At 47.6% G+C, this 12,192-nt stretch overlaps 1 protein-coding gene and 1 non-coding gene across 2 annotated transcripts; one reads left to right on the top strand and one right to left on the bottom strand.

The window, feature by feature from the left end:
• Positions 1 to 7,752: 7,752 nt before the first annotated feature.
• TRNAQ-CUG (transfer RNA glutamine (anticodon CUG)) lies at positions 7,753 to 7,824 on the bottom strand. Its single transcript has one exon. It is a non-coding gene; the product is annotated as a tRNA-Gln (tRNA).
• Positions 7,825 to 7,887: 63 nt separating this feature from the next.
• LOC149408126 (Pentatricopeptide repeat (PPR-like) superfamily protein) lies at positions 7,888 to 10,913 on the top strand. The gene has a single exon (XM_089616238.1). It carries the CDS (start codon positions 7,941 to 7,943, stop codon positions 9,897 to 9,899), a length of 1,959 nt encoding a protein of 652 aa, XP_089472364.1. The 5' UTR covers positions 7,888 to 7,940; the 3' UTR covers positions 9,900 to 10,913.
• The last annotated feature ends 1,279 nt before the right edge of the window (positions 10,914 to 12,192 follow it).

Raw genomic sequence — 12,192 nt, 5'->3', positions numbered from 1 at the left:
GAGTCGTCCCCGAAGACAAAGAAGAGGCCAAAAAGCTGAAAAGCTTGGCGCCGAAGTACACGATGAGGGAAGACGTCTTGTTCAAGAGAAGCTACTCCATGCCTCTCCTCTGTTGCTTGACCGAAGTCGAGGCGAAGAAAGCGCTCCATGAGGTGCATGAGGGGGTGTGCGGAAACCACACCGCCGGACAATCTTTGGCGTTAAAGCTACTAAGACTGGGATATTTTTGGCCAACCTTGAAAAAGGACTCCCACAAGTGGGCCAAAAAATGCGACAAGTGCCAAAGGTTCGCCCACATCCCGTGCCAAGCGCCGGCCCCTTTATGCCCGATCATCGTGCCGAGACCCTTTGCGAAATGGGGAGTCGACCTCATCGGTGAGCTACCCACGGCCCCGAGGCAATACAAGCACGCGATCGTGGCAATCGACTATTTCACGAAGTGGGTAGAGGCCGAGCCGCTAGCAAAGATCACCGAGGCGAACACGATGAACTTCATCTGGAAGAACATTGTCTGCCGCTTCGGGATCCCCGCGTCGATTGTGACCGATAACGGAAAGCAATTTGACAACACGCGCCTCCGAGAAATGTGCGAGCATTTGGGCATTAGCAAGACTTTCTCTTCTCCCCACCATCCACAAGCCAACGGTCAAGTCGAGGCGGTCAACAAAACAATCAAGGAGAACCTGAAAAAGAGGCTGGAAGAAAGAAAGGGGGCTTGGGCCGACGAGCTTCCTATGGTCTTGTGGGCATACCGAACCACCGCTCGAAACGACTGGCGAAACCCCTTTCGCTCTTGCGTTCGGCATCGAGGCCGTGGTACCTGTCGAGACCAAGCTACCGACCCTGCGCATCGAGGAATACGAAGAAGTCGCCAACGACGACGCAATCAGGCTCGAGCTAGACCTCATAGATGAGAAGAGGACGGACGCACTCACCCGCCTTGCCGCGCAAAAGAGGAAGGTCGAGAAGTACTACAACTCCAAGATCAAGTTGCGAAAGTTCGCCGATGGAAGCCTCGTCCTCAGAAGGGTATTCCAAAACACCAAGGTGCAAGGTGCGGGAGTTCTGGGTCCCACCTGAGAAGGCCCGTACCGTGTGCGCCGAGCCATCCACAATGGCACGTACGAGCTCGAGAACCTAGAAGGACTCGTATTCACGCACCCTTGGAACGCGGAGCACCTTCGGCAATACCACCAATAGATGCCCGTTCCTGCTTACTCTATGTTTTGTTGTTTTCATTTTATTTTCGATTTTTGCAAAGACAATTTTAAAAATTTCAAGTACGGCCAACGGCTTAGGAATGTAATTTTTTTACTATTTCCACATGATAATCTAATTACATTTCACTCCGAAACCTCTACCCTGTTGTATTATAATCTCTTGTCTCCTCTACGAGTACAAAAGAAACTCGGGGGACTAATGAGGATAACAGGCTCTTTTTTCGCGCGACGCACTCGCGCGATAACACGTTTTACGCGCCGAAATGTAGCGAAACGTCAACAAGTCGGATCCGCGCACCGGACCTCCGACCCGCGCGCGACGCACTCGCGCAATGACACGTTTTACGCGCCGAAAGGTAGTGAAGCGTCAACAAGTCGGATCTGCGTACCGGACTTCGGACCCGCGCGCGACGCACTCGCGCAATGACATGTTTTACGCGCCGAAAGGTAGCGAAGCGTCAACAAGTCGGATCCGCGCACCGGACCTCCGACCCGCGCGCGACGCACTCGCGCAATGACACGTCTTACGCCCCGAAAGGTAGCGAAGCGTCAACAAGTCGGATCCGCGCACCGGACCTCCGACCCGCGCGCGACGCACTCGCGCAATGACACGTTTTACGCGCCGAAAGGTAGCGAAGCGTCAACAAGTCGGATCTGCGCACCGGACCTACGACCCACGCGCGACACACTCGCGCAATGACACGTTTTACGCGCCGAAAGGTAGCGAAGCGTCAACAAGTCGGATCCGCGCACCGGACCTCCGACCCGCGCGCGACGCACTCGCGCAATGACACGTTTTACGCGCCGAAAGGTAGCGAAGCGTCAACAAGTCGGATCCGCGCACCGGACCTCCGACCCGGGCGCGACGCACTCGCGCAATGACACGTTTTACTCGCCGGAAGGTAGTGAAGCGTCAACAAGTCAGATCCGCGCACCGGGCCTCCGACCCGCGCGCGACGCACTCGCGCAATGACGCGTTTTACGCGGCGAAGGATAACGAAACGTCAACAAGTCGGATCCGCGCCCCGGACCTCCGACCCTCGTGCGACGCTCTCGTACGATTCCACGCCTCGCACACCGATAGGCAACGGGGCGTCGGTGGATCACGTCTGCGGACCGGACCGTCGATCCCGGCAGTCAAAACCCAAAACATGACACGCGTACCAACAAGTACTACGCTCATTGGGAACTGCATCCACAACAAGCTCGCTCCGACGCGCACACCGATAGGTAGCGTACTCGCCGGAAGATAAGCGTGGCGGCCACCCAGCTCGCACACGCCGATAGGCAGTGAGTCACGAATGGATGGCCGAAAGTCCCACCCGTCGGGCGCAACTGGTCTAGCCAGCGTCTGCGGGAAACTTCGCCGACAAGTATGGCGGTAAGCCGTGCAACCTGGTTATGCTAGGTATAGTAAGCCAAGTTCGTGAGACACGCGTTGATCAAATCGCGCAAGACGATTACGCTGAGCATAGCAAGTCGAGAAAATAAGACGCATAACTGGCAAAAAAAGCTTTAACTAAAGCAAACAATGTTGTACGAGCAACCCAACAACGAGCGAAGGCATGTGGGGAGCGCTGACCTACGACGTACTCAAGCTAGGAAACCAAGGACGGTCGGGGTAACGCCCTGGCAGGCAACGATCCACCCCGAAGGCACGAAGTTTCTTAAACGACTAAGTCCTCCAAAAAACTGGGGGGTTAATTGTTGGAATAGATCTAGGGTTTAAGAAAAAGATTAAACGCTTCGGGAAGCGGCGGAATTTTAAAAAATTTATTTTCAAGTAAAAACAGTTTTTACTAACCTAGACAAAGAAGCAAGTACATGTAATTAAAAATCAATATGAGCTAAGAGTTTACTAACCTTTCTTGAAGCTTGAACTTTGAAGAAGCTTTTGGAAAGTTTGCAACGCTCGTCTCCCCTCGCAGCACGTCTCTCTTCCTTTCCTCGGCACCTCGAGCAACCACGAAAGTTTCTATCACTAAATCACTCGAAAAGAAGGAATCAGTGAGTGGGCACTTTTAAACACTACGACTTAAGAACAAGTCTTGAAGTCGCAGAGCTAAACACTAGGTCGAGTGAGGACCTAGGTGCCAAGACAAGAAAAATCGAAAATAAACTAGAGAGAGAGAGAGAGGAGTTCGGCCAACAATGTGTAGAGAGAGAGTCTCTCAATCTCTAACTTATGTTGAATTGAAATGTGAGGAAATGAGGCTCCTATTTATAGGAGAGGTCTCACCTTCAATAAGGTAGTTTCCTCTTCTATAGAATATCACATATTCATGAGCCAATTACCTCTTTTCCCACTTGAGATGCTCGGCCAAATTAGGCTTCAATAAGCCTTGGATTTGTTTCCTATTTTGTTCCAAGCCTTGCTTTGTCTCTCTCTTGGCCGAAGTTATGCTTTCCTTCTAGAGGAAATTTGTTTCCTCTTTTTCTTTTGGCAAGTATCTTGATACATTTATGGACAAAATAAACTCTCTTTCCTTGGGTATTATGGGCGCCTATTCTCATCTAGAAGGAGCTTCTAGAAGCTTCTTCATTTGTTCATGACAACATGAGAAAAGCCCATTAAGAATTTTCAATAAAATTCTTATGAAACGAAATTAATTCACAAGGCCCAATAATCAAGTCATGGCCGAGTGACATTAAGTCATCAAATGAACTTGTCAAAAAATTTATTAACATTCACTTCATCCTTTGTCTCAAAAGACAAAAATACCCTTTTAACTATTTTCGTTCTTGTTTTGACTTAGCTTCCAGTTTAACTATTCCTATCGATGTGATTCGTGACAGTGACCTCATGGACCCAAATGAACAAAGCTTGAGCTAAACACTTGGACTCAAAAGTTCACAAACCTTTTCCAAGTTTAGCTTAATGCCAACTGACTCCACTAAAGAGCTGACACTGAAAATCTCTCGGTTCAAATGAATTTATTTTCTACTCAAGAATTCGACCTAATTATAATGAGCGGATCCACTGAATATTATCTATGTTTACCCTTCATGAATGTCATCAGCTAGTCGGGATTTACTAAATTACCATTTTACCCTTCTAGCTGTTATTTCCTCAACTCCTTTGTCGCTTGTGAATAAGTTAGAAACAATGTATTGACGAGGAGCTAACAAGTCACATTGTTTCATCCAAAAGAGTCAGGACTCAATTTAGACACTGGCCAGTTCATTTATTCACACTCCAAGGAACAAAGCATGAGGTGACATACATTGCATTTCAGTAATCTTGTACATGAATTCCATATCTATGAGAACTTCACAAAGTTACTCATGACATACTCACAACTTAGTACTTCACCAATAGGCCTTGTTCGGAATCACATAGTGAGTCCGAACTTTGACTTTCTCAAATGAGAATACTAAGGTGTGAAATGGCATGTCTCATTTCAGGATTAAGGTAAGCATGATGCAATTCATACATAGTGACTTCGAGACACAAGAGGTTAAATGGTTTGTTCTTATATTGTCTCTAGAAGTGCACTGGTCAATTCAGTACCTTCGGAAGATACCTAGAAGAAGTATAGAGTCCCAAACTCTCAATGCTTCATAACCAGACATCATAGATTCTTCTAACAATCATACTGAGGTCAATAGTCCTTTGACCCTAAGATTGCGAATATATCGTTTTAAGCAAACTACGAAGAGTTTGTTCATGCAAATCTACATTTGTCTCTTCGTAAGTTGTTAAGTTTGTTTATGGACTAAAAGCCTAAGGTTTTATCATAAAGCTTCAAACATAGAAAGAATGAATGAACGTTTCAACTTTATTAATGAATAGATAGGCAATTACAAGCAAGAGTCTTCATGAGACTTTATTACATCAAATGTACAAAATAAAGACTACAACTCTTCTTGTGGGCACCATTGACAACAGGCGAGCTCGACCTCGGCGTCAGCTCGACCTCGGCCTCATGAGCTCGGCCTCGGCCTCATGAGCTTGACCTCGGCCTCATGAGTTCGGCCTCGGCCTCAGCTCGACCTCGGCCTCATGAGCTCGACCTCGGCCTCATGAGCTCGACCTCGGCCTCATGAGCTCGACTTCCGCCTCGGCCTCAGCTCGACATCGGCCTCATGAGCTCGACCTCGGCCTCATCTCGGCCTCGGCCTCATGAGCTCGACCTCGGCCTCATGAGCTCGACCTCGGCCTCGGCTCGACCTCGGCCTCATGAGTTCGGCCTCGGCCTCAGATCGACCTCGGCCTCATCTCGACCTCGACTCATGAGCTCGACCTCGGCCTCAGCTCGACCTCGGCCTCATGAGCTCGGCCTCGACCTCGGCCTCAGCTCGACCTCGGCTTCGTGAGCTCGACCTCGGCCTCAGCTCGACCTCCAAACCAGATTCGACCTCCAGGAGGAAGTCCAACCCAAAAATTGTGAAGGCAATCCCAGCCCTGCCAAGGACCGAAAAGGAAAAATCCCTGCCATGCCAAGGGCCAAAAAGGAAAAGTACCAGCCCAAAATATCATCCCAACGCCAACCTCTCCACACCAATGACCTCAGCTTATTTGTTTTCTGGGACCCGCCAATAAACCATAATATCATCCCAACACCATCCTTTCCACACCAACGAGCTCAACATTTTCTTTATCACTCTTGAAGCCATCTCGGCTGGACCCCACCAAGTCCCTCAACACACAACCTCCAACTACTATAAATACCCCTTCTCATTGAAGGGAAAGGACGACCATTCCTTCTGAGAAAAAACTTGAGACTTCTCTCTGCTTCCCTTGATGCAATCCTTGGCCTGAAGTGAATTCTCCTCGATTTCTCATTCTCAGAGATTCTGAAGCCACGGATCCAGCCGACCCGGCGCTCGCGATCCAGCCTCGACGCCCGCCGAAGCCTCGACCCCCGCCGGCGCTGCAGACCTGTTCGGCCCCGGCGCGCGTAGTCCGACTCTGGCGCTCGCCGAAGCTTTCATCCCGAACGACGCCGCAGATCCAGCCGACTCTGCGCTCGCGATCCAGCCTCGACGCCTGCCGAAGCCTCGACCCCCGCCGGCGCTGCAGACCTGTTCGGCCCCGGCGCGCGTAGGGCGACTCTGGTGCTCGCCGAAGCTGTCATCCCAACCGACGCCGCAGATACAGTCGGCCCGGCGCTCGCGATCCAGCCTCGACGCCCGCCAAAGCCTCGACCCCCGCCGGCGCTGCAGACCTGTTCGGCCCCGGCGCGCGTAGGCCGACTCTGGCGCTCGCCGAAGCTTTCATCCCGACCGACGCCGCAGATCCAGCCGACCCGGCGCTCGCGATCCAGCCTCGACGCCCGCCGAAGCCTCGACCCACGCTGGCGCTGCAGACCTGTTCGGCCCCGGCGCGCGTAGGCTGACTCTGGTGCTCGCCGAAGCTTTCATCCCGACCGACGCCGCAGATCCAACCGACCCGGCGCTCACGATCCAGCCTCGACGCCCGACGAAGCCTCGACCCCCGCCGGCGCTGTAGACCTGTTCGGCCCCGGCGCGCGTAGGCCGACTGTGGCGCTAGCCGAAGCTTTCATCCCGACCGGCGCTGCAGATCCAGCCGACCCGGCGCTCGCGATCCAGCCACGACACTTGCCCTGAACTACGTCACGACCTGATCCCGACTAAAGGGTACGTAGGCAGCCAACCTTTGGCGCGGTCACACCCCCATTCACCCTCCAAGTTCCTCATTTGGAGGTGTTTGGACGAACTCCAGGGACATTCATAGCTAAGAGACGACTCGGGACATCGGGTCCGACACGCTCGAGTCGAGGCGAGACCACTCGGTCCGGCCTTGGGTCTAACCGTCTTCGACTCCTAAATCGTTGTCCGAAAAACTGCGACAACAATCCCCATGAGTCATTCACATATATAATTAACAAGAAATAGGCCCCGGCGTTGCCCGGGAAGTTTGATAAATTTTAATTTAAATAATAATGTGAATGTTTTGCAATTGTTGGTTGTCACTTTTCATACGTAAAAGTTAGCATTTTTTTACCACTTTTTAATATATATTTAAACCATTTTAATTAAATAATAACTTAGATATAAAAAAAATTAGAAATAGTAAGTTGTAATTATGAATACAATTTTTTTGGCAATACAAAAATTATGATTAACCAACATCATTACTTATATGTTCATTAGTTTTCAATAATTATACTGATAATAAGTAATTTGAATTATAAAACTATTAATCGGCTAATAATTTTTATCATTTTAAAGTTAGTTTAGGGAATTTTAATTTTCAGAGTCCTTTATGGAATTTTCGGTTTTTAGATTTGTTTATAAAATTTTCGTTTTTTAAAGTCGTTTCTGGAATTTTATTATATAGTTATTTATGTAATTTTAAAACTTAAATAGGTATTTTTGGAAAATTTTAAGAAAAAATATCGGAGTTACTGTAATATGAATAGTATTATATATATAATATTGTGAGACTATTTTAACTTCAATACTCTCTCTTATCATACACTATTATAGTTTAATATAGTTGCTATTTGATGTCGTTTCTAATTGGCGTTCGAAAATATCAGAAAGGGCAAAAAGTATAGAAAGAGAAAGGTCCCACCGAGACTTGAACTCGGGTTACTAGATTCAGAGTCTAATGTCCTAACCGCTAGACCATGGGACCTCGACATTAGATTATAATTCTTTTAAATACAAAAAATCTTAATCGCGTCAAGCTCTGCCTCTCTCATTTCACAGGACAAAGCGCAACTCCAAATCCCGTTCGTTACCAAAGCCCCGATGAGAAGAAGCGTAGTGAAACCTCTCTTGTCCTTAACCGCAATAAATCCTAGCCCTCACGTTCCTTCTCGTTCGTACAATAATGCTGGTTCCCGCCAAAACATCTGGATATCTCCTCCGGCGACGAATCCAACCCCGAATCTCCGGCCACTCTTCACGAACTCTCAGCCTCCTCCTGAATGGATCGAGCCTCTCACCAATGTCTCCGAACTGGCCTCTGAAACCAAAGACCTCGTGCCATCGCCGTGGGTTTCGCAAATCCTGGGGATCCTCGACAGCTCGGCGGACATGGAAGCCAATCTCAACCATTTCTGTAAGACTTTCTTGATCAAACTCACGCCCAATTTCGTCTCTTACGTTATGAAATCCCCAAAGCTCCGTCGAAACCCCGAAGTTGCTCTGCGATTCTTCAGCTGGGCTGGAAGGCAACGAAGGTACAATCATCAGCTCGACTGTTATGTTTCATTGATTGGAGTTCTGTGTTTTTGTGGTCAAACCGTTGACGCTTCGAGGCTGTGCTCTTCGCTTAAAGGAAAGGGCTTTGTGATGACCGCTTCGGCGGCGAATTCGCTGGTGAAAAGCTTCGGCGGTGTTGGGATGGTCGAGGAATTGCTTTGGGTTTGGCGTCAGATGAAGGAGAATGGAATCGACCCAAGTTTGTACACTTTCAATTTCCTGCTCAACGGATTGATAAATTCGAACCATGTCGAATCTGCTGAGGAGATTTTGGAGACCATGGAGACTGGGAAAGTCAAACCCGATATAGTGACTTACAATACCATCATGAAAGGGTACTGCAAGACCGGGAAAATCAAGACGGCGATGGAGAAGCTCCGAGTGATGGAAGAAGAAGATGGGGAAAAAGTCAAACCGGACATGATCACCTACGCCATCCTGATCCAGACTTACTATTCGAAGGACGATTTCGGGTCTTGTCTTAGCCTGTATCATGAGATGGGCGAGAAGGGTCTAGAGGTTCCTTGCCACGTGTACAGCCTCGTAATCGGAGGGCTATGCAGAGCCGGGAAGTGCGTGGAAGCCCATGCGGTCTTCAGGGACATGATCGAGAAGGGCTCCGAGACCAACGTGGCGATATACACGGCCCTGATCGACTCGTACTCGAAGATCGGGCGGGTAAATGAGGCTGTAAAGCTCTTTGAGACGATGCGAAAAGACGAGCTCAACCCTGATGAGATCACTTACGGTGTCGTCATCGCGGGGCTATGCAAGAACGGTAGAATAGACGAGGCAATCGGGTATTTTAAGCATTGTCGAGAGAAAGGCTCGGTTTTATACTCTAGCCTGATTGATGGGCTCGGAAAGGCCGGTAGGGTCGGAGAAGCTCGTAGCCTCTTCGAGGAAATGGGTGCGAAGGGCTGTCCGAGGGATTCGTTCTGCTACAACGTGCTCATCGACGCGGTGGCTAAGTCTGGGGAGATCGACGAGGCGATGGGTCTGTTTCAGAGAATGGAGGACGAGGGGGTCGATCAGACGGTGTACACGTTCACGATTCTGATCGACGGGCTGTTTAGGAAGCGGAGGAACGAGGATGCGCTGAGGCTCTGGGACGAGATGATCGAAAAGGGAGTCTCGCCGACCGCGGCTTCCTTCAGGGCTCTCGCGAACGGGCTTTGTCTCTCGGGGAAGGTCGCCCGGGCCTGCAAGATCTTGGACGAGCTTGCGCCGATGGGACTAGTTCCCGAGACAGCTTTTGAAGATATGATCAATGTTCTGTGTAAGGCGGGCCGGATCAAGGAGGCTTGCAAGTTGGCCGATGGGATCATCGAACGGGGAAGGGAAACCTCAGGGAAACTCCGGACTGTTTTCATCAATGCTTTGAGGAAGTCGGGGAATTCGGTGCTGGCGATTAAGCTGATGCATAGTAGGATCGGTATCGGGTATGATCGTATGGGATGCTTTAAGAAGCGGGTTAATTTTAGGAGCCTTCTCGAGAAGTGAGGTTGTTTGAAACTTCAGACAAATTCGTGCTTTCCCTACAATTTTCTTGAATATTCGATTATTCACCTACCTAAGGTCCTAAACTTGCTTCAAATATTCTTTCTTTTATATCGAATTTTCTTCAATCCAAACAAAGCAACGAAAATACAATAGATTCTCATTTTTCTTCCAAAGATTTTCTTGATTCCAAATATACTCGAACCATTATAGTTCAACTCACTCTGAGTGAGTTTTTGGCTTGCGCTCAAGTTCAATTATCCTGTCCTGATTAAGAAAATAAGTTTCTTTGGGGGATTTTAGGTTCTTGGAGAAGTAGCTATGAGTTTTCCTCTTCAGGCTCTGACAGTGGAGTATCACATTTTCTGCCATCTTTCGGGGTCACACTCACACCCTCCAATGCCATTTATAACTCGTGTCCATGATTCTACATTTGCGGAATATATCTTCTATCAGAAGTTGGTCCCAAGAACATGACCATCTGTATTTTTTTTTTTTTTTGGTCCAAACACATTGGTGAGCAGAAAGCGGGACCGATAAATTATGGACTTGTACTGAAATTGGTGACTCTCCTGGGCTCTTTATGGAGGTTTTGCTGTACTGGGAATCTGAAGTTAATAATATCACACCAATCGTTGATGTACTGATCAATTATTTGGATAATTTTTCAAGCTAGGCAGGTCAGACTGTGGGTTGATAATAAATTATGTCAATTGGCTCATCTTCTCAATTACCATTGTGTGGTGGACACTAACTGAAGCTTACATTGTGAGCAAGAAAAAAAAACTCTGGGATTGTAGTGATGGATATTTTATGTGAAAAAGACGTTCATGACAATTAAAAATTGAGATTTTTTTAATTTATCGTCGTGATTAAAGTGGATTGCCAAAATATAAATAATTTATTTACGGTACGAAAAATATAATGCTAATAGATTCAATTTACATCCAAAATCAAGGTAATTTTTCAGTAGTATTGGAATTTAACATCGTTTATTTTTTGAAAGGTTTATCAGTAAAAAAAAAAAAAAAAAAAAAAAAAATACTCTGTGGCTGAGTGGAGAACTCGATGTGAACGTGTCATTTAACGGTTTTGTTCAAAATATTAGTCGAAAATATCGACATAACATATCTAAAGGCTTCTAATTTCTCCAGATAAACTTGTCTAAAATGTGTCACTTGGATGAAATTTTTTTTTTTCCTTTTCAAAATGATTTGTGTTTTGAGTATTTTCCACGAGTGCTTCGGAAACGAGTCTAAAATTGCTGATCAAATAATTAAGATGTACTCGTAATGTTTTTTTTTAAACACCAGACCCCCTTAGCAGCTCCACTCATTCCAGAGGGAAAAGCAGCAACAGAAGGAGGCCAGGAAAATACATTAATTAATCTGAGTCAAAAGCGTTCCGCACAGGATGCGGAACCTCCCCTAAGGAACAAAAACCAAAATCTTCAGAATGAGCAGCCCACTTACTGAGAGCATGAGCCACAAAATTGGCTTGTCTATTACACCACTAAAAACTAAATGAGATGAAAAAAGAAGAAACTTCCAAAACTGACTTGAACAAAGGAATTAAAGGCCAGTAAGGACACTTCTTCTTACTAGCTAAACTGACCATGATTTTTTTATTATCACCTTCCACCCAAAAACGATTCAGGTTCTTCAACTTCGCGACACGGAGCGCCAAGCACACTGCCTGAAGCTCAGCATCAGCCACCGAAACTGCATAAATTTTGCTCCTCCACATCCACTTGGGATCTCCGTGCTCGTCCCTAGTGATGATTCCCACAGCGGCTCCCTTCGAATTAAAGGCTGCGTCAACATTAATTTTGACCCAGCCTGGACTAGGCTTTTCCCACTTTGGCTTGATCGAAATAGCCAATGGAGCTGAGATAACCGGAGCATGAGTCTCAGCGAGATGCAGGACGATTTCACTTCTTACTTCAGAAACAGACTTGCTCCTCTGAAAATGTGTCTGTTTCTTCTACTCCGTAGCTCTTCAAAGATAGCCCAGGACCTGACCATAAACTCGTCACGCTTGGTCACACCCTTATTCAAAGAGTCGTTGCACTCCAGCACCGCATTCAGCAAAATGGGGCCATCAACTTGAACGTCCCAATGCCAGGACCTAAGCCTTCGACAAGCCAGAGACGTCTAGCATGAACGCACCTGAAAAAGACGTGGGCTAGCGTCTCATCTTCACTCCCGCAGACTCTGCATTTTGGATCCGAGGATAAATTGCACTTAACCAGGAGCGGGCCCAAATTGAAACAATTAGCCGCGATTCTCCATAAGAA

This window comes from Urtica dioica, chromosome 1 (assembly GCF_054948205.1).
Source record: "Urtica dioica subsp. dioica isolate 48M chromosome 1, U.dioica_male_clone48M_v1_H2, whole genome shotgun sequence".
NCBI classification, from domain to species: domain Eukaryota; kingdom Viridiplantae; phylum Streptophyta; class Magnoliopsida; order Rosales; family Urticaceae; genus Urtica; species Urtica dioica.
This window is presented reverse-complemented; position numbering and strand designations above follow the sequence as displayed.